This window comes from Microcaecilia unicolor, chromosome 3 (assembly GCF_901765095.1).
Source record: "Microcaecilia unicolor chromosome 3, aMicUni1.1, whole genome shotgun sequence".
NCBI lineage: Eukaryota > Metazoa > Chordata > Amphibia > Gymnophiona > Siphonopidae > Microcaecilia > Microcaecilia unicolor.
Genome location: NC_044033.1, coordinates 328,374,894 through 328,397,784, shown reverse-complemented (window position 1 = coordinate 328,397,784; position 22,891 = coordinate 328,374,894). Strand labels below are relative to the sequence as shown.

Below are 22,891 nucleotides of genomic sequence, written 5' to 3'. Positions count from 1 at the left end.
TGCAGACTGTGAGAAATTGCAAGAGGGCCTTGAGAGGCTGGAAGACTGATCATCCAAATAGGAAATGAAATTTAATATAGACAAGTGCAAAGTGATGAGCATTGGGAAGAATAACCCAAATTATAGCTACATGACGCTTGGTTCCACATTTGAAAAAGGATTTAGATGTCATCACAGGCAATACGTTGAAATTGCAAAAAAAAGCAAACAGAACATTAAGGAAAAAAAACACAGAATAAAACAAAAATATCGTAATGCCTCGGTATCATTCCATGGTGAGACCTCAGCTTGAGTGCAAATCTGGTTGCCACATCTCAGAGACAGTGGAACTGGGAATGGTACAGAGAAGGGCAACCAAAATGATTAAGGAGATGGAACAACTCTCATATGAGGAAAGCTTAAAGAGGTTAGGGCATTTCAGCTTGGAGAAGATACAGTGGGTGTGAGATATGATAGTCTATAAAACCTTGAATGGCGTGAACACGTGAATGTGAATCGATTGTTTGCCCTTTCAAAAAGAAAAAAGACTTCATGTAATTACATAATATGGTATCTAAAACAAATAGAAGAAAGTATTTTTTCACCCAACATACAGGTAAGCTCTAGAATTCATTGCTAGGCAAGAGGTAAAAGCAGTTAATGTAGCTGGACAAACTCCTACAAGAAAGGCCATAAACTATTATTAGTGCAGACTTGGGGAAAGCCACTGTTTATCCCCAGGTTAAGTAGCACTGACTCTTGCTACTTTTTGGAACTCTATGAGGTACTTGTGACCAGGATTGGACACTGCTGGAAACAGGATACTGGGCTAGATGGGCCCTTGGTCTGATCCAGTAAGGCAATTTTTATGTTCTTATGTTTTAACAAAGGTCAGGGGTTCACATAGGCTCAGGAGGGATCATTGAGGAGGCAACAAATAAATAAATAAATAAAAAGTTATAAACATCTAGGTACAGTTCAAATCCCAAAAGCCTGAGCATAGAGACCACATATTTAGAAAATGACATCTGCAAAGAAATGAAAGGACAGAAGAAAAGAAGAGCAGACCAGCGTGATGAAATTAAACAACATTTATTCAGCACAAAAGAGTTAAACTCATGTCTTCGCTCATCTGTACTGAACAAATTTTAATTTCATCACCCTGGTCTGTTATTCTTTTCTGCTGTTCTGGTTCTTGCAGACCTTTTGGGACAAGAAATGAAAGGAGACAGGAATACAGTGGTGTGCTGGTAAATTTTTAACAACAGGCTCTCTCCCTGGTCCACCTCGGCGCCCCCCCCATCCACCACTGCGCCCCCCCCCCCCCCAAATTGCAGAATTGCATACATCAGAAGGTGGGACTAAGGGCACGAACTCATCAGAAGCAAACAGGGAAGGCTAGAGACGGGCAGCAGGGCTTTAAATAACATGGCGCTTCAACGGAGGTAATAAAAAAGATGGATGGGAGCAGGAGGGGAGGGTGGGGGCGAAGGACAATCGCTGGACATGTTTGGGAGGGGAGGTAAGCATGGCCTGTGATGGCGCCCTCCTGCCATGCTTACCTCGTGTAATGGAGCCGGCTTGCCCCGAAGAACAACCTGTTCACAAGAGCTGTCAAAATTTAACAAGCGGCTCTTGCGAGCCGGAGCAAGCTGGCTCCAGCACACCACTGCAGGAATAGCTGTCATAATTCTTACATATCTTACTTGATCAGTCTGGACTGTCCACAGCAGCCAGCTGTATAATATTTATCGTTCCATAGGGAATTACTGCTTTCCCTATAAAACCTTACAGTGCAAGGTAGGTATGTGAGATTCAGATGAATTAAAAAAAATAATAACCCAAAACAAATAACAGTGGATATCTTAACTATTTGTGATTATCTGTAGTATACATACCTCTCAAATTATTACCCTCTTAACCACCTCATTCAACACTTCAATAAGCCTCTCTTGAAAAGAAAAATTATATCATTATAACTGAGAGGCATGAGTGACTTAAGCTGTTAAGGTCTATACCAGTGATGGCGAACCTATGGCACGCATGCCAGAGAGGGCAAGAAGAGACCTCTCTGTTGGCACACGCGCCGTCGCCTCAGCCAGAGTCATACTGCCGCTCATAGGCGCCGACTCCGTGGGTGCTCGAGCACCCCCAATATTCACCCACCGGAAGTTCGTTCCCTCCCTCCCTCTGAGTTCCAGGGTCGTCGTCCCTCCCAGTTTCAGGGTTCTCCCTCCCAGTTACAGGTCCCCCCCTCCCTCCGAGTTCCAGGGTTGTCATCCCTCCCTCCCTTCCAGTTCCAGGCCCCCTCCCTTCGAATTTTAAAAATCATCTTGACTTACCTCGTCGGGGTTACGGCGGCTGGCAGCAGCGGTAAGAGGCGTGCAGGCTCGGCCCTTCTCTCTCTCTCAGCTCTGGTCCCGCCCTTGCGGAAACAGGAAATGAGGGCAGAACCAGAGCTGAGAGAGAGAGAAAAGGGCTGAGCCTGCACGCCTCTTACCGCTGCTGCCAGCCGCCGTAACCCCGACGAGGTAAGTCAAGATGATTTTTAAAATTTGATGGGAGGAGGCCTGGAACTGGAAGGAAGGGAGGGAGGGAGGGAGGGACAGAGGAAGGGAGGGAGGGGGGAGGGAAAGGAGATAGAGAGGGGGGCCTGGAACTCAAAGGGAGGGAGGAGGGCCTCGAACTGGGAGGGAGGTGGAGGGGGGATGAGGGGGAGGGGGATGGGGAGGAAGGGGAATGCTCTCAAATTTACAAAGTATGAGCCAAGCTTAGACAAGTTATCAGCATGCATGCAACAGCAAAAATCACATTAATTATTCAAAAGCATGCCAAATGCTTTTAAAGTTCTGTTATTCAGGTTAAATTGCCCTGTTGGCACTTTGCGATAAATAATTAGATTTTGGGTTGCTGTTTGGGCACTCGGTCTCTGAAAGGTTCGCCATCACTGGTCTATACCATTAGTCCTCAAACTGGAGCATCTCTATTCTAGTGGATAACCATGATTACCAGCCTTAATGCCTTCTCTTATCATTTAACCTCTTAACACCACCACCACTGTGAGTAGAGTAAGGAATTACAACAGACACTCACCTGGTGGGCAAGGGTCACCGCCTCCATACTGCAAAATTAAGGTTTCATCCTGATGCTGATAATCCAGTTTCATTGCCCTGAAGTTTCCAAAAGAAAAAGCACTGCTGCCTGAGACCAGGCACACTGCTCCATCTTTACATTTTCCTTGGGGGACATCAGCGGCTGGAGAACACACCCCAATGTGATAGCTGGAAGAACCAGAAGTCTGTGGAATTCAAGGTGGAATTATTTACTTACCAGCTTAATCTTTGCTTATAGATCTACGTGCTATTTTTTAAAAATTTAATTCACTTATTAGTTTGCTTTTTCAGTTAAACACAGCTAATTATACCAACATAAAATAAAATAAATACAATCTACGATTAACACAAAGGATGCACAGGAGAGTTTAAGGAGACACACATTAAGGGCGATATCCATACAGGTCATATATTTGCCACCAAGAGGCAGTCATCTCTGAAACCTAAGCCTGACAACCATTAGCCCTCAGTGGAAAATTGATACAGAACATTCAACCTGTCCACAGGCACAGATAAAGAGCAAAATAGTGGAAACCATTATAAAGAATAAAATTATAGAACAGACAAATAAACATGGTATAATGGGACACAGTCAGCATGGATTCAGCCAAGAGAAGTCTTGCCTCACCAATTTGCTTTATTTCTTTGAGGGCATGAATAAACATGTTGATAAAGGTGAGCCGGTTGATGTAGTGCATCTAGATTTTCAGAAAGCTTTTGAAAAAGTTCTTTATGAGAGACTCCTGAGAAAACTAGATCATGGGATAGGAGACAATACTACTACTACTATTTAGCATTTCTATAGCGCTACAAGGCGTACGCAACGCTGCACAAACATAGAAGAAAGACAGTCCCTGCTCAAAGAGCTTACAATCTAATAGACAAAAAAATAAATAAAGTAAGCAAATCAAATCAATTAATGTGAACGGGAAGGAAGAGAGGAGGGTAGGTGCAGGCGAGTGGTTACAAGTGGTTACGAGTCAAAAGCAATGTTAAAGAGGTGGGCTTTCAGTCTAGATTTAAAGGTGGCCAAGGATGGGGCAAGACGTAGGGGCTCAGGAAGTTTATTCCAGGCGTAGGGTGCTGCGAGACAGAAGGTGCGAAGTCTGGAGTTGGCAGTAGTGGAGAAGGGAACAGATAAGAAGGATTTATCCATGGAGCGGAGTGCACAGGAAGGGGTGTAGGGAAGGACGAGTGTGGAGAGATACTGGGGAGCAGTAATTGGTTATGGGACAGAAAAAAAGAAGGCATGGTTAAATAGACATTTTCTTCAACGGAGAAGGGTGAATAGTGGAGTACTACAGGGACATGTACTGGCACCAGTGCTATTTATTTAACATATTTATAAATGATCTGGAAACATAGTAACATAGTAGATGACGGCAGAAAAAGACCTTCACGGTCCATCCAGTCTGCCCAACAAGATAAACTCATATATGCTACTTTTTGTGTATACCCTACCTTGATTTGTACCTGTCCTCTTCAGGGCACAGATCGTATAAGTCTGCCCAGCATTATCCCCGTCTCCCAACCACCAGCTCCGGCACAGACCGTATAAGTCTGTCCAGCACTATCCCCGCCTCCCAACCACCCAATCTCGGCTAAGCTCCTGAGGATCCATTCCTTCTGAACAGGATTCCTTTATGTTTATCCCACGCATGTTTGAATTCCGTTACCGTTTTCATTTCCACCACCTCCCGCGGGAGGGCATTCCAAGCATCCACCACTCTCTCCGTGAAGAAATACTTCCTGACATTTTTCTTGAGTCTGCCCCCCTTCAATCTTGTTTCATGTCCTCTCGTTCTACCGCCTTCCCCTCTCCGGAAAAGGTTCGTTTGCGGATACATAAGTACATAAGTAATGCCATCGAGCCCAGCATCCTTTCCATGACAGCGGCCAATCCAGGCCAAGGGCACCTGGCGAGCTTCCCAAACGTACAAACATTTTATACATGTTATTCCTGGAATTGTGGATTTTTCCCAAGTCCATTTAGTAGTGGTTTATGGACTTGTTCTTTAGGAAACCGTCTAACCCTTTAAACTCTGCCAAGCTAACCACCTTCACCACGTTCTCCGGCAACGAATTCCAGAGTTTAATTACGCGCTGGGTGAAGAAACATTTTCTCCAATTTGTTTTAAATTTACTACCCTGTAGTTTCATCGCATGCCCCTAGTCCTAGTATTTTTGAAAAGCGTGAACAGACGCTTCACATCCACCTGTTCCACTCCACTCATTATTTTATATACCTCTATCATGTCTCCCCTCAGCCGTCTCTTCTCCAAGCTGAAAAGCCCTAGCCTCCTTAGTCTTTCTTCATAGGGAAGTCGTCCCATCCCCGCTATCATTTTAGTCGCCCTTCGCTGCACCTTTTCTAATTGCACTATATCGTTCTAGAGATGTGGCGACCAGAATTGAACACAATACTCAAGGTGCGGTCGCACCATGGAGCGATATAACGGCATTATAACATCCTCACACCTGTTTTCCATACCTTTCCTAATAATACCCAACATTCTATTTGCTTTCCGAGCCACAGCAGCACACTGAGCAGAAGGTTTCAGTGTATTATCGACGACAACACCCAAATCCCTTTCTTGGTCCGTAACTCCTAACATGGAACCTTGCATGATGTAGCTATAATTCGGGTTCTTTTTTCCCACATGCATCACCTTGCACTTGCTCACATTAAACGTCATCTGCCATCTAGCCGCCCAGTCTCGTTCTGCCTTGACATAAGTAAAGGAGATGCAATCTGCTATCCAACTGGAAACTGTGTGTTTGCCAATGGCAATCCCCATACTGTTCAGGTCAAAAGAAACAAAAGGCCCGGTGGACTGTCTATGGGCTTTAGTCTGCTCCAGATAGAAGGCTAAGGCTCATTTCCAGTCCAAGGTATGCAGTTGAGAGAAAAATGTTGAGAGAACGATCGACTGATTAAGATGGAACTACTCTGTTGTGAGGTGTGAGGCTCACTGATCCTGCAAGCTGAAGTGCCTGCCACCAGAACTATCCAGGTCAAATACTTCAGATGACATGAATCAAGTGGCTCAAAAGGAGCTTTCATCAGCTGGGTGAGGACAACACTGAAATCCCATGACATGGTTGGAGATTTGACAAGGGGTTTCGTTAATAACAAACCTTGCATGAAGAAAACAACTACAGGCTGTACAGAGATGGGCTTACCTCTTACACAGTGATAAGCACTAATTACAATGAGGTAAATCCTTACAGAGTTGGTTTTCAAACCAGATTCAGAAATGTGTAGGAGGTGTTCAAGTAGTTTTTGTGTAGGGCAGGTGAGGAGATCTAAGGCCTCACCCTCAAACCAGATAGCAAACCACTTGAAAGAATAACACCTCTTAGTGGAGTCCTTTCTGGAAGCTAGCGAAATGCAACTCAAAGGCAAACTCAAGGATTCAAATTCTACACTCTCAACATCCAAGCCACGAGGGCCAAAGACTGGAGTTTGAGACATAGAGAGAGAAAAAAAAGACCCTTCAGATCTGCATGATGAGGGTTGGAAAACAATCCAATCTCCAGGGATCTTTGGAAGATTACCTCGAAAGTAGTGGGAACCAGATCTGCCTTGGCCAGTAAGGCATAATTAAGATCATAGTTCCCTGGTTTTGGTTGAGTTTCAGCAAAGTCTTCACCATGAGAGGAATTTGAGGATACACATACAGCAGGCCACTGGCGCTGCCCGCCTCCTCCAATGTAGGAGGAAAACATCTGATGGTAGTCTGCCATGTGATCTGAGCCTAGAGCAAATCCACTGAGGGTGCCCCACTCTTGGATGATCTTGCAGGCTATGCCCATATTGAGAGACCACTCGTGTGGTTGCAAAATTCACCTCAGTCTGTCTGCCAGGCAGTTGTCCTTTCCTGGAAGATGTATGGCTTGAAGGTCCATCCTGTAAAGGAGGACCCATTGCTCCCTACTGCTTCCTGACACAAAGGGTAGGATCCCTTACCCCCCCCCCCCCCATGCTTGTTCACATAAAATATTGCAACCTGGTTGTCCGTTTGAATCAGTATAACAAGTATAGGCTCATGTAGAGCTCACAGTACTGGATGCGGGAAATGATCATCGAAGCCTGATAAGCTTTCCTTCCAAATGAATCTAGAGTCTGGGCCTCTCTACCTGGGGGAACTGAGGCATGAATCCTAGAGCTTCTAGCTTGTTTGAGGGTGGATTTGACCACCAAGGAATGATGCGGCAGCTGGGCTCTCTTGAATCTGGGAGTCTTCTGGATACGGTATTATGTATCACCTTCTTTGGTGTCACTTGGACTGGGAGATTCCCAGGTCCTCATCAGTGCATCTTTAAGGATAGGATACGATGCTACCATGACCCCTTCCTTAGGTGAAGGCTCGTAATTAGGGTCAACATTTCTGCCTGGCCTCTTCCTCTGTTTCCAACTTAAATGGGATGGCTGAAGCCATTCCCCTCACAAAACTGGTGAAAGAGACCCTCTGGTGGGTCCGTTATGTTTGGTACTATATCTTTCTGATCATTTGGCAATTAGCTATGGCTCTGCCTATATCCGAAGACCAATGTACACAAATATAAGTATCTTTCTTTTTTTTCCTGAAACTTTATTGCTCTTCAATAAACATGAAGTAGAACAATAAAGATAAACATGTTCCATTATTCTATCTTTCTATCCTTGCTCAGCATTACCTGCATACATCAAAGTAAAACAAAAAACTATAGTAGCCTTGGTAGGTTCTGTATGATAGGCAGCTGTCTAGCAGCTTACATCAGTTTCATGGAATACAATGGGACCTGTGAAAATAGCACAAGTTAGTGGTAAAATAACTCATCTTAACAGCAGACCAAGTTGATAATTTTTCCCCTAAACCTGCAGTTCAGGTTATCTGAAAATTATTTTGACCAATGAAGACTGATTACAAATTCAATATAAGAAAACAAGAAATGTAAAAAAATGAAACAGTGAACTCTACTTATGTACTTAGCTAAATAATTATGATTCTGAAATAAAATAAGAAAACCTGCCCATCATCCATTTGTCTGCAGGCAATATCTTGGTAATTGTGGTTGAAAAAAGTGAAGGTACAATAAACTTCCATGTAAAACACCATGTGATATTTCATGTGTCAAAGTAAAAATAATGGTCAACAAATAAGTTGTAGGTGACATCTTTTTACTGGACTACCTTAACATACTTGTGACTAGCTTTTGAGAGCTAGTTTGCAAGTGAACACAAACTAAGCCAGGTGTACTGCTGCCAAACACACAAAGGTACAGGTGGAACTACAAAAGGGGGAATGGATGTGTCTTCAAATGGAAAACACTTAAGTGTAAGGATGGGGACAAGGGTGACATGAGCCAGTGGCGTTCCATGGTTGCCTGACACCTAGGGCGGATCGCCACTGTGCACCCCCCCGCCTTCCAAGTTCCGGCGCCGCCTCCCCCCCCCCCCCCGACGCAGTCCCCACCTGCCAACCAGGTTCCAGCTCCGTCCACCCCAGCGTGGCGCCTCGCATCTGCAGCGCTGTTGTAAAAAGAAGAAAATCACCTCCTCGTCGGCCCTTCCCTCACTGTGTCCCGCCCTCGAGGAAATAGGAAGTTATGTCAGAGGGCGGGACACAGTGAGGGAAGGGCCGACGAGGAGGCGATTTTCTTCTTTTTACAGCAGCGCTGTAGATGCGAGGCGCCACACTGGGGTGGACGGAGCTGGAACCTGGTTGGCAGGTGGGGACTGCGTGGGGGAGGGGGGAGGCGGTTCCATGCCGGGGGGGGGGGGTGGATGGACGGAGCGGAGCACCCCCCCCCCACCCGTTGACACCCGGGGTGGACCGCCCCCCCGCCCGCCCTTGCTACGCCACTGACATGAGCAACTTGTTGCAGAATAAAACTGTGCTAGAGCATTTAAACAGCCAACCAGCATCAGTGCACTCATTTCTGGAAGAGAACTGGTAATAAGGTGATGGAAGATCACATTTCACTATTAGGCAAGAGTACTGCAGTCAGTATACAAAAAACACAGTTACACTATCATGTTTTTAAGTTCTACAGTGTTAAGCTCACCTTGTATGAATTTACAGAAAGAGAGGACAAATTGAACGTGTAATGTAACTGCTCATCCGTCAGTGAACAGCCCAATGTTGTCACCTCATCTGGACAAACTACTGGAGTGTTCCATTCAAATACAAAACTGCATTCAGACTTCCTCACCATCTTTGGTGTACCCTGCAGTCAAACCAAAGAAAACAGTGAAAAATGAACCCACTGTGACAGACTATCAAACCATCCTCACATAGTCAAAAGTTTACCTTTTGGCCATTGAAAATGTGAAGAGCAAAAGCTGCTGTAAAGGTGTAGCTGGTGAAAGCCATTCTATTGGCTAAATAAAGAAGCAAAATAGGCCTGGGGGAGAAGGGAAGGAATGAATGGGAGAGACAGTGAGGGACAACAGTAGGACTGTTCAGGTAAAGCAGAGAGGGTGACAATTTAAGGATCCTGCATTCACTCATCTATAAAATAAACTTCAAATGGGGAAAGCACGTACAGCAAGACTCAAGGACATTCTTTTCAGTCATTCTACACTTGCACCTGTGTATTTGTTTTTGCAGGTGGGGCAGTTGCGAGGGTCGTGTTTGTGGGTGGGACAGTGTGCCTTGTAGCAGGGCAGTTGTGAGGAGTGGGGCAGTGTGTGTCTTGAGCGGAATGGGTTATGAGGGGCAGTTTCTGAAGGTGAAACAATTTCTGTTCTACTGGGGCACTTTATGTGGTGGGGGTAGTTTACATTGTATCTGAACATTTGGGGGGCACTTTTTTATACAGGTGGGGCAGTTGCAGGAGGTGCAGTTTTGGATTGTGAGGGCAGTCTTTGGGGTCGCTGAACAGCTATGAGGGGGGGAGGAAGATGAGAGAACCGGAAGAAGCATTCTGAGAGGAAGAACTTCAACTGTTAGGATTCAAACAATGCTTTTTAAAATCATTTTTTCCCCAAATGTCGAATTTCTTCCATTAAATTTCCTGAGTTATTTTGTCCCCAAACATTCTCAAACTGTTTTGTATGCTGCTTTCCAATTTCCATTGGGTTTGAAAGTAAAAAAAAACCAGAAAACTGCTCTCAGGTTACACACCATTTTCATCAGTTCATTCAAATCATGGCAGAGGCAAACAGACCTATCCAAGATGGTCTGTTGCAGGAAAATGAGACTGCTATAAATCAAAAGTACACATCCAAATTTGTCTTGGAAGATAGGACTGTTCGGTTACTGTCAAGCCAAAAGATGCAGACACTAGAGTCATCAGTCTATTTGAGTGGAAAGCACTGTTATCCATGTTAACGTGGCAAGAAATGCACTTAAATCACAGCATAAATTATCTTTTTATGTCCTGATTCTTTTCTTTGTAATTATATATAAGCAACTCTAATGAAAAACAAGGACTTGCATAAGCACAGGACATTAACACAAATGCATAGAATAAAAGAATATTCTCTACATGTTCATACATAATACACACTGCCAAAGGAATAACTCTACTTCTTATTTATTTATTTGTAACATTTATACCCCGTGCTTTCCCCACTTATTAGCAGGTTCAATGCACCTTACATAGTATAACATGCTTACAAAGTAACAAAGAATGAATACAGCTGTATATATTAATTAAAGGAGCTTACCAGATCTGTGCCCTTCTTACAGTGAAATACAATAAGAGAGCTATAGTTTACACTTCTGTCTGTTGGACAAGGTGTTGTACTCTCAAAATTCATATACACTTCTTGGATAGAAGGATTGATCTGAGGGGGATGAGTTATGCGTCCAATATCCTGTAGACAGTGCAAGAAAGCATTATAAAAGTTAGAACAGAAACATCACTGCAAACGGATGTTCTTAATCCCTAATCACGAAGTACTGTTTAATATCATTTGCTGTCCTGGCAAAGGTACTTCTATAAACGTCCAATCCAGTCAACTCTTCAAAACAAAGCATACTATAAAAGTTTATAAACTTAGATAACTTGAACGTAAGTACCACCAGTACACTATCCCACGTCTTGGGCACATCCTATATAATAATTCTCACCTCCAACGTTCTGAGGCTACCTGGAACCGTGGAAAACTCGAAAGTGGAGTAGATCATCCCACTGATTGGCTGCGACACGGATGACGTCAGCAGCCCGACCCAGCCAGCAGCAAACAACGACTCAGGCAGGGGGAGGAGTAGGGAAGCACGTGGAGCGTGTTTCCCTACTCCTCCCCCTGCCTAGGAATCGCTCGACACTGCCTCCCAACCACCCGCGCTGCGACCCTCCCATCCCCCTGCCCCCTTCCAGCCGCCCATGTCCAGCGACACTCCCCCCCTCACACCACCAAGACAGCTGAGTGTCACGCGAACGATAACAATACAACAAGGCTCGAGCCTGTTTGCCAGCCTCCCGCGCACAGTAACTGCTGACACACACCAAAAAAAAAAAAAAAACTGCCGACGGACCATCGTCCCAAAACTGCAGTACTCCTCAACAAAACCTGCAGCGCCATCCAAAGAAAAGAAACAGCTGAGCGCTATCAGAAAACAATCCTGCTGACGGAGCGCCGTCCAAAATCTGTACTCCTCAGCAAAAATTGCAGCGTTGATAAAAGAAACAACTGACGTTCTCCAGCCAGCAGAAAAAAAAAAAACCATACAAAATAGCACTGTCACGAACCAGCCTTACTGCTTAAAAACAAAACACCATACTGATGAGTCGCCCTCCTGAACCTACAGTGCCAATAAAAAAACAAACAAAAAAAAACCAGATGCACTACTAACAACAACACAAAACCAAACGGACAGAGAAAAGTACACACACAGACACATACTCTGCCCCACACAGACACACTCTGTCACTCTTTCAGACAGTCACTCACACATGAGGGAGAGAGGGCATCAATTTGGAACTAAGAGAGGGGGAGGAACATGCACCACTGACAGAAGGAGGGGTTCATGCACACACACAAACTACTTCGTAATCTAAATTTACTTACATGAGTTACATGTCTTACAAACACTTTTAAAGAAACTATATGGGTAAAAACAAAACAAAGCAAAAAAACCTTGCTAGCACCCGTTTCCTTTAAAACAGAAACGGGCCTTTTTTACTAGTCACATTATAATATGTATGCAAGCCAAACATCTGCATTAAAAGCAACTATGTACCAAATCACCACAGTGAAAAAAATACTACTTTGAAGTCAGTTCCTATTCCCATTCTGCCTTTAAACAAACAGGGAAAGGAAAAAGATGGCCTAGAGCATACTTTCTCAACCTTTGCTAGCCTCCCAGAGCTCCTGGTGCTATGGCTAAAGGGCGACATTTCAGGCAGTCTAATCATCAGACATCTAATCTCTGCATTATTATTTTTTCTCTCCTGCTCTTTTTTTTACCATTTGCTTTTCTTGATCTTTTTCCTCTGTCCAATATGATTTTGTAGTTCTTTTCTATTTCCGTTTCCAATTTATATTGTACTCCATTTTGATGTAAGAGAAAAGTAGTATATCAAATACAAATTAAACTATAAAATTATACCACAGGCCAGGCAGAGGAATCAAACTCATCTACTAATATGGAACCTCTGAAATAAAGATACTTCATAAAGTGCTTCTAAAAACATTCCTTAATGTAAAAAAAGAAAAATTTTTAAAGAAGAAAACAATTTGGAAATGGATCACATTATGTCATTGGGACCCGTTCTTCAAATCTTCAATGTCATCTAGGAATTACATTTGCAATCACTCAAGTTTATTCAGCCCCTGCTGCAGCCCTCTGATCTCTACATCCACCACTTGTTGTCCCAGCTATAATGATTGCCCACACTGCATTGCCCCCATATATACTCTCAACTCTGCAAAACACATCTTGAGCTCTGGCAATGACATCAGGCCTAGCTCAGTGCTGCCACATGCTTCCTCGTCACTCTTCTCACTTTCTTCCTGGTGCGGCTCAGTCCTGCTCACCATCTTGCTTGCCACTTACTGGACATCTTGCTCCCTCACTCCTGCATGTCTGCTGACTTCCTTTTCACTGCAGCTTGCTCCAGTTCTCTCTGGACACTAACTCCCTCAGTGCTCCTAGTGTCACATCATCAAATCCATCAATATAATTTTCAACACTTGTACTATTGGGACCATATGACATTTTATCCGCCATACAAGTAATTATATTTAGAAATAAATATTGTATATGCTTATGATTTATTTTCACTGTTATATTTTTGAACTTTTTATTTACTTTTATGGAAGGCATTTGTTTCCTTCTTTTGTAGTTTCAATATGGGTAATCCTCAACCATTCTACCTCTGGCTTCCCTCACTTTGTTTTTCCTTTCATTTGCTTCTTTGTACCATGGGTTGTCAGCCAAAGTTAAAAGCAACATATTTCTGCAAGTTTTAATGCATAATTACTATTTCCAATATTTTACAAATTTAAAACAACAATGAATAAAGGAGGTGCAAAAGATTTAACATCCATTTAGCTAGCACTTTACCACTTCCTTGGGCAGAAATAATGGTTTCAAGCATTTTCTGTAACCAACTAAGAGTCTTATTCTTGCTTTTGGAATTTTTCCACCATTCTTTCCTGCAGAACTCTTCTAGTTTTTTTTTTTTTGTTACATTTGTACCCCGCACTTTCCCACTCATGGCAGGCTCAATGCAGCAGGCAATGGAGGGTTAAGTGACTTGCCCAGAGTCACAAGGAGCTGCCTGTGCCGGGAATCGAACTCATTTCCTCAGTTCCCCTCACGGATTTTAAATAAGTTTTAGAGAAAGTAGTTCAAATTTAACTTCATACTCTTAGAGGCAACCAATGTCCTTCACCTGAGACAAGTATTTTTTTTACAAGAGTACTGCACCAATTCATTACTTGTGACTATGACGAATGAAGTCCGCTGTCAGCTGATGAAAATTGGATAATATTGTGTCCTTAGATATCAGTGCATACACCTTTGCCTCTCATCATAGTTAAGAATATGACAGAAGAGAAATAAATGAGAAGGAATCAAATAAAATCAACACTTAATATATTTGATCATAAAACATAAATATCATGTAGTCAATGGATAAATTGTTATTTCTCTTTTGTCATATTTATTCTTAACTATATCACCAGCCTTTGAGTTTTATATATTTATTTATATACTATGAATAGATTCATGTGTACCAGTGTTCTTCCTTTTTTGGTGATTTTTCAATATGTTCCTTTCTTTTTCTTTAGATATTATTGCCATTTCTGTTTCATTTATGCACCCATTTATTGTGATACTTTTCAGAAGGTCAGTTCTATTATCATCACAATTATTCATCTAAATTTCTAATTTTATTACGTTTTCATCCTCAAATTAATTCTTGTTTATTCTTGACATCTAAGTTTATTTTTTCACATTTTAATATTAGTGTTGTTATTATTATTATTGTATTACCAGTATCATTATTATGGTTATTTTTATGTTTTTATTTTTGTACGAATTAAAGGCTTTCTTATTTTTAACATTGTTTTTTAAGTATTTATTTTTGTATTTAGTATTTAACCCCTGAGGCAGACGGCATAACCATCGAAACACGGTCCCATGTCGGGTCACATATATTTGGTGCTAATAAAGTTACTTCAATCAACCTTTGGCTGTCAAGATTTCTCGGTCCAACCTTACTCCTTGGCTTTGAACTGATCTTAACAAGGGGCCTGGATGTCTACTTGGGTGTCTACTGCAACACAACATTTAAAATGTATTTGGCAGTTCTTTGAGTGTATGCTTGATCTTTTCTATTTTTATAGTCAGTCACAGCTCGATCACATGCTCCACCGCAGCTAAGTCCAAAGATAGATTCCTAAAGGACAAGTCCATAGACCGCTATTAAATGGACTGGAAAAATTCCTCATTTTTAGGTACAACTTGTCTGGAATGTTTTTACGTTTGGGGAGCGTGCCAGGTGCCCTTGACCTGGATTGGCCACTGTCGGTGACAGGATGCTGGGCTAGATGGACCTTTGGTCTTTCCCAGTATGGCACTACTTATGTACTTATGTACTTATGTAATTGCAGGAGCTGCGTCTCTGAAAAGGCCTGTGATGCCGAATCTGCAGCATCCACCATTTTGTCTTCTTTGCTATGGGTTTTGATATTTTCCTTCTGATTGTGCTTGCTGCTATTCTAGAATTTGTCCATGCAGTACTCTGCAAGCTTCTGGGTAAGTAATATCAGTTTAGTAAGGTTAATTGTTGCTCAGAAGTTGCTTTATGGCAAGAGGTTTCTGGAGCTCAGCAAGAGCGTCTGCTGAGCTCAAGGCATCATGTGGTCCTCCTTGAAACAGTATTTATATTCTTACCTGGTATTACTATTGTACTACAAGGGTGAACAGGCATAAAAATTTTGTCCTTGATCAAATCCAAGGATTTATATAGCAAAGTGCCACACAGTCCTTGAGTAGATGTGAAAGAAAGATCTACTATGTGGACTATAAACTTGGAGTATAGCACTGTGATGTATCGTAATTGCCAGTTTACCTCATTCTTCATATATTAATGAGCACTGGCTATTAGCAAACCTTTCCAGTATTAATGAGGATCATTGGGATTGTTCCAGTTTTGGATGGTTGAACAAATTTTCAGCTTCAATGTTTGTATTTTTCAAGACTGTGTGACTATGGATTTGTTTTTAAAGTTCCTACAGCACTCTTCTTGATTGAAAGGTTTGTACTGAAGATCAGAAATATGTGTGGCTGCTGGCATTAAGGAATAGATTTTTGAATTTTAGATATTTTTCCTCAATATCCTATATACGAGGTCGCCGCAGCCACTGCTCCCCCCTCCACCCCCCACGAGGTCGCCGCAGCCACTGCTCCCCCTCCACCCCCCTGAGGTCACCGCCCAGGCCCGCCCACCCAACACAGACCTGCCAAGTCTCCTGTGAAACACGGGGCACCAGCTCCCATTTCCGGCCACTGCTGCTTCTCCTGTTGAGCAGCAGCGGCTGCTACAAAAACAGCTGTTTTTAGTAAGCAAGCGCGGCACCACAGGCAGCCATCAGGCATTGGCTGTTGGCTCTGCAGCCGCTCCTCTCGCCTCTCATGTCACTGCCCCTGGTGCAGACCCCAGAGGAGCGCAGCGACGTGAGAGGCGAGAGGAGCGGCTGCAGAGCCGACAGCCAATGCTTGATGGCTGCCTGCCGTGCTTGTTTTCTAAAAACAGCTGCTTTTGTTTTTGTAGCGGCCGCTGCTGCTCAACAGGAGAAGCAGCAGTGGCCGGAAATGGGAGCTGGCGCCGCGTGTTTCGCGGGAGACTTGGCAGGTCTGTTGGGTGGGCGGGCCTGTGGCTGGGCGGACGGAGAGGGGGGAGCAGCAGCGACCTCGGGGGGGGGGGGGGGGCGTGGCGGGCATGGTTGGAAAGAAGGGGATAGAGAGAGAGACAAGTCTGGATGGAAGAATCGGGAGAGGGGGGTAGACGAATGAAGGATGGGGCGAGAAAGACACGATGGAAGGATGGGGCGAGAAAGCCACGATGGACGGATAGGGTGAGAAAGACACGATGGAAGGATGGGGAGAGAAAGGGGGAGATGGATGAATGGATGTGGAGAGAGAAAGGGGAGAGACTGGAAGGATGTGGAGAGAGAAGGGACACTGAACAGAAAAGGGTAGAGAAATGAGAGACACTGGATAGAAGGAGGAGGAGAGAAACATTAGATGGAATGATCAGGAGAGAGGGTAGATGGGTGGAAGGATGGGGAGAGAAAGAGGGAAGCCGCTGGATGGAAGGGTACGGAAAAAAAAAGGAGACACTGGATGGAAGGATGCAGAAAGAAAGAGGGGAGACATTGGGAGGGGTCCTGAGACCAGAGAGAGGGGGGAAGGAGGAGGACCTGAGACCAGGGAGGGGGTCCAGAGACCAGAATGGAGGGGTGGTCCTGAGACCAGTGGAGGGGGTCCAGAGACCTGAGAGGGGGGGAGAGCGTCCAGAGACCCGAGAGGGGGGGGAGGGAGGGGGAGAGCGTCCAGAGACCTGAGAGGGGGAGAGGGAGGGGGGAAGGGGTCCAGAGACCTGAGAGGGGGGAGAGGGAGGGGGGAGAGGGAGGGGGTCCAGAGACCTGAGAGGAGGGAAAGGGGAGGGAGTCCAGAGACCTGAGAGGGGGTCCTGAGACCAGAGGGGGAGGGGAGAAGGTATCTCTGTCACACACACATACACTCTCTCTCTGTCAGTGTCTCTCTCTCACTCTCACACACTGTCTCTCACACTGTATCACATTCACTCTCTCTGTGTCACAATCACTCTAAAACACTCTCTCGGTCTCATACACTCTCTCGGTCTCACAGAGAGTCTGTGTATCGCACACATACTCTCACACTGTCTCAATCACAGACACACTCGCACCCACACTCACTCTCTCTCTGTCACACACACATACTCACACATTCACTCTCTCTCTCTCACATTCACTCTCACACACACTCTCTCAAACATACACACTCTGAAGAAAACCTTGCTAGCGACCGTTTCATTTGTGTCAGAAACGGGCCTTTTTTACTAGTAGGTCTATAATTGCCACAACATAGCCTTTGTTATAACTGTGTAATTTCTATTCAATTGACTAGAAACATTTTCTGGAGATTAAAACTTCTTCATAGATCTAGAAAATATTTTCAGTTGCTCATTTTGTGCTCTTTCAGCTTGACCACTAATATAATCTATGTGAGTTACTCTGTCAGACTATGGTAAAATTATGTATAATCATACCTGATAATTTTCTTTCCATTAATCATAGCTGATCAATCCATAGACTGGTGGGTTGTGTCCATCTACCAGCAGGTGGAGATAGAGAGCAAACTTTTGCCTCCCTATATGTAGTCATGTGCTGCCGGAAACTCCTCAGTATGTCGATATCAAAGCTCCATCCGCAGGACTCAGCACTTAGAGAATTACACCCACGAAGGGACACTCTGCCCAGCTCACCACCGCCGAAACGGGGGAGGGGAATTAACCCAGCTCATCCCCACACAAGTGGGGGAGGGGAATCCGTCCAGCTCATCCCCACGGAGCGGGGGAGGGACACCACACCCGCCGATGCGGGGGGATCTGGCTTATCCTGCAACCGCAACCGCGGGAGGAGCTGACTGACCCTAACACCGCCGAAGCGGGAGGGGTACAAAGCTGCCCTACAGCCGCACGAAGCGGGAGGGAGTGCCGGCAGAATTTATGTCTCAATCCAGCCCCGTAAAACGGAGGGGAGAGGAATGCAGCAGCTCACTGTAACACAAACTCGTCTCAACTCTTGAAGAATCCAAGTGAAAGAAGAACTTGAACACGAAGTCCTCCTGAAGTAACTGAAGGCTAAACTTGAACCTAAAATTCAACCAGAATATAAACAGTACAGATATCTGGGAGGGGCTATGGATTGATCAGCTATGATTAATGGAAAGAAAATTATCAGGTATGATTATACATAATTTTACCTTCCATATCATCAAGCTGATCAATCCATAGACTGGTGGGATGTACCGAAGCAGTACTCACCCAGGGCGGGACATAGAAATCCCTGACCTCAACACTGAAGCTCCAAACCGGGCCTCCGCCCGTGCAGCCACAGTCAAACGGTAATGCTTGGAGAATGTATGAGCCGAAGCCCCGTTGCCGCCTTGCATATCTCTGCCAAGGAGACGGATCCGGCCTCTGCCATCGAGGCCGCCTGAGCTCTCGTGGAGTGAGCCTTCAGCTGGATAGGCGGCACCTTCCCCGCGGCCACATAAGCCGCTGCAATGGCTTCCTTGACCCATCTTGCCACTGTAGGCTTAGCAGCCTGCAGACCCTTACGAGGACCTGCAAACAGGACAAACAGATGATCCGATTTCCGGAAATCATTGGTCACTTCCAAGTATCTGATGATGACTCGTCTCACATCCAGATATTCAAGAGCGGAGTACTCCTCTGGGTAGTCCTCCCTACGAAAGGAAGGAAGACAGAGCTGCTGATTCACATGGAAGCGAGAAACAATCTTGGGCAGGAAGGAAGGCACTGTGCGAATAGTCACTCCTGCCTCAGTGAACTGCAGAAAAGGCTCTCGACATGAGAGCGCCTGGAGCTCGGAAACTCTTCTAGCTGAAGTGATAGCCACCAAAAAGACTGCTTTCAACGTCAGGTCTTTCAGAGATGCCCTCGACAAGGGTTCAACAGGCGGCTTCTGCAATGCTCTTATCACCAGGTTGAGATTCCACGCAGGCACCACTGAGTGCAGAGGAGGGCGCAGGTGATTAACTCCCTTGAGAAAGCGCACCACATCTGGCTGCGAAGCCAGGGAAGCACCCTTCAGGCGGCCCCTGAAGCAAGCCAGAGCCGCTACCTGGACTTTAAGGGAACTGAGCGACAGGCCTTTCTCCAGACCTTCTTGCAGGAACGCCAACACTGAAGAAATTGGAGCAGTGAAGGGAGAAAGTGAGCCTGCTTCACACCATGCTGCAAAGATACGCCAAACCCTGGCGTAAGCAGTAGAAGTAGAGCGCTTCCTCGCTCTCAGCATAGTGGCGATGACCTTGTCTGAGAAGCCCTTCTTCCTCAGACGCTGCCGCTCAATAGCCAGGCCGTAAGACCAAAGGGAGAGGGATCCTCCATCACCACGGGACCCTGATGTAACAGGCCCTGCTCCACTGACAGCCGCAGAGGATCGTCGACTGAGAGCCTGATCAAGTCCGCATACCAGGGACGTCTGGGCCAATCCGGACCCACCAGGATTACCCTGCCGGGATGCTTTGCCACCCGGTCTAGCACCCTGCCCAACATGGGCCAGGGCGGGAACACATAGAGGAGCTCTTGTGTCGGCCACTGTTGGAGAAGAGCATCTACTCCCAGGGATCGAGGGTCCCGTCCTCTGCTGAAAAAGCGCGGCACTTGGCAATTGGCCGATGACGCCATCAGATCGAGGCTCGGCTGGCCCCAGCGCTTCGTGATGTCCAAGAACGCCTGAGCAGATAGTTGCCACTCTCCGGGCTCCAAGGTATGGCGACTGAGAAAGTCCGCCTTGACATTCATGACTCCGGCAATGTGGGCCGCTGAAAGCTGCTCCAGGTTCGCTTCCGCCCACTGGCAAAGACTCATAGCCTCCTTGGCTAGAGGGGCGCTCTTGGTACCTCCCTGGCGGTTGATATAGGCCACAGCCGTGGCATTGTCCGACAGGACCCGTACAGGCTACAACACCAGTACCGGGATGAACTCCAATAACACCAACCGAATGGCTCTGAGTTCCAGGAGGTTGATAGACCACTTGCCTCTGCAGGAGACTAGAGCCCCTGCGCTGTCCTTCCCAAGCAGTGGGCTCCCCAGCCCATCAAAGAGGCGTCTGTCGTGACGACAATCCACTCCGGGGTCACCAGAGGCAATCCTGCAGACAACTTGTCTGTCTGCGTCCACCAGCTCAGCGCCTTGCGCACTGCTGGGTCCACGGAAAGGCGCACAGCATAATCCTCCGACATCGGAGTCCAGCGCAGCAGCAGAGATAGCTGTAGTGGTCTCATATGAGCCCTGGCCCAGGGCACTACTTCCATCGTGGCCGTCATAGAGCCCAACAGCTGCACGTAGTCCCAAGCCCGAATAGGAGAGGCTACTAGGAACTAGTCCACCTGAGCCTGAAGCTTGACAATCCGATTGTCTGGCAGGAACACTCTGCCCACTTGGGTGTCGAATCGAACTCCCAGATACTCCAGGGACTGAGTCGGGCGCAGCTGGCTCTTCTTCCAGTTGATGATCCATCCCAGGGAGCTCACCAGAGCAACTACCCGGTCCATAGCTTTGCCGCACTCTGCATAAGAGGGGGCTCGGATCAACCAGTCGTCCAGATAAGGATGGACTTGTACTCCTTCCTTAGCAGGAAGGCCGCTATGACCCCCATTACTTTGGAAAAGGTCCGCGGAGCAGTAGCCAACCCGAAAGGGAGGGCTCTGAACTGGAAGTGTCGTCTCAGGACTGTAAAACGCAGAAAGCGTTGGAGAGGAGGCCAGATGGGAATATGCAGGTACGCTTCCTTGATGTCCAAGGAAGCCAAGAACTCTCCTGCCTTCACTGCCGCTATAACAGAGCGGAGAGTCTCCATGCGAAAGTGCCTCACTTTCCAGGCCCGATTGACCCCTTTGAGGTCGAGGATAGGCCGGACAGAACCTCCTTTCTTTGGAACCACAAAGTAAATGGAGTAACGTCCCTTGCCAATCTGATTTTTTGGCACCGGAACGACCGCACCCAGGCGGATCAGGTTGTCCAAGGTCTGCTGCACTGCCACAGCTTGACCGGAGACTTGCAGGGAGAGAGTACAAATCCGTCTCTTAAGGGTTGGCAGAACTCTAGCTTGTAGCCGTCTCTGATGACTTCCAGCACCCACGCGTCTGAAGTTATAGTGGTCCACTCGCCCAGAAACGAGGACAGCCGTCCTCCAATCTGCACTGGGGCGTGGACCAAGGCCCCGTCATTGGGTACGAGACCCTGGGGGAGGACCGGAGGGAGCACCTCCGGGACGGCGGTCTCTGCGAAAGGAATGCTGCTTGGGGGAGAAATTCCTCTTGAAGGAAGAGGGGGCAGAGGAACCCGACTTGCCCGGGCGGTACCGACGGGCTTCCAGCAACCGTCCTCTGGAGGTACCGGGATGAGTACTAGCCCGAGCCCTGACCTCTGGTAATTTCTTGCCCTTAGACGTGCCGAGATCGGTCACGATTTTGTCCAGCTCGACCCCAAAGAGCAGCTTGCCTTTAAAAGGCAATCTAGCCAGGCGGGATTTAGAGGCGTGGTCAGCAGACCAATGTTTCAGCCAAAGCCACCGCCGCGCAGAGACTGTCTGAGCCATGCCCTTAGCTGAGGCTCTCAAGACATCATACAGCAAGTCTGCCAAATAGGCTAAGCCCGATTCCAGGGCCGGCCAATCAGCCCTCAAGGAAAGATCCGAGGGGGAAGCCCGCTGCACCATAGTCAGGCACGCCCTGGCCACATAGGAGCCGCAAACTGAGGCCTGCAAACTTAAAGCAGACGCCTCAAAGGACGACCTTAAGGCCGCCTCCAATCTTCTGTCTTGGGCGTCCTTTAGGGCCGTGCCACCTTCCACCGGCAACGCCGTTTTCTTAGTCACCGCAGTGATTAAAGAATCCACGGTAGGCCACAGATAGGCCTCACGTTCACTCACAGCCAAAGGATAGAGGCGGGACATAGCCCTAGCCACTTTAAGGCTCGTTTCCGGGACATCCCATTGAGCCGCAATTAAGGTGTGCATGGCATCATGCACGTGGAAGGATCTAGGCGGGCGCTACGTCCCCAGCATAATGGCAGAGCCAACAGGGGCTGAGGGAGAGACGTCCTCCGGAGAGGAAATCTTCAAAGTGTCCATGGCCTGTAACAACAGGTTGGGCAAATCCTCTGGGCTAAAAAGCCGCGCTGCAGAGGGGTCATCCGCTCCATCCGAGCGGGGATCTATCTCCTCCAAGGAATCCGCAAAGGACCGTTGGGAGACCTCAGACACGCTGCCCTCATCTACATCGGAGGAGACAAAGTCCTCCAAGGCCTGGAAATCAACCCGAGGGCGTTTACCTCTGGGAACCTCAACCTCTTTATCAGAAGAGGGAGCAGGGGCAGCGTTTTGCATGAGGAAAGCCTGATGCAGCAGCAAAACAAACTCGGGGGAGAAACCCCCCAGACAGTGCACTTCCGCAGCCTGGGCAACAGCCCTAGACGCACTCTCAACCGGCGCTCGCAATAGCGGGGGAGAGACATGCTGCGCATCCAAAATGGCGTCCGGCGCGAAACTCCGCGAAGGAGCCGCGCGGGAAGAA

The 22,891-nt window shown here is 46.6% G+C and overlaps 1 protein-coding gene across 1 annotated transcript in view; it reads right to left on the bottom strand.

The window, feature by feature from the left end:
• IGF2R (insulin like growth factor 2 receptor) overlaps positions 1-22,891 on the bottom strand; it is a 354,906-nt gene that overhangs the window by 54,583 nt on the left and 277,432 nt on the right. The window contains 3 exon segments of the mRNA XM_030198395.1: positions 3,073-3,277; positions 9,144-9,305; positions 10,750-10,899. Coding sequence (XP_030054255.1) covers positions 3,073-3,277; positions 9,144-9,305; positions 10,750-10,899 — 517 coding nt within the window.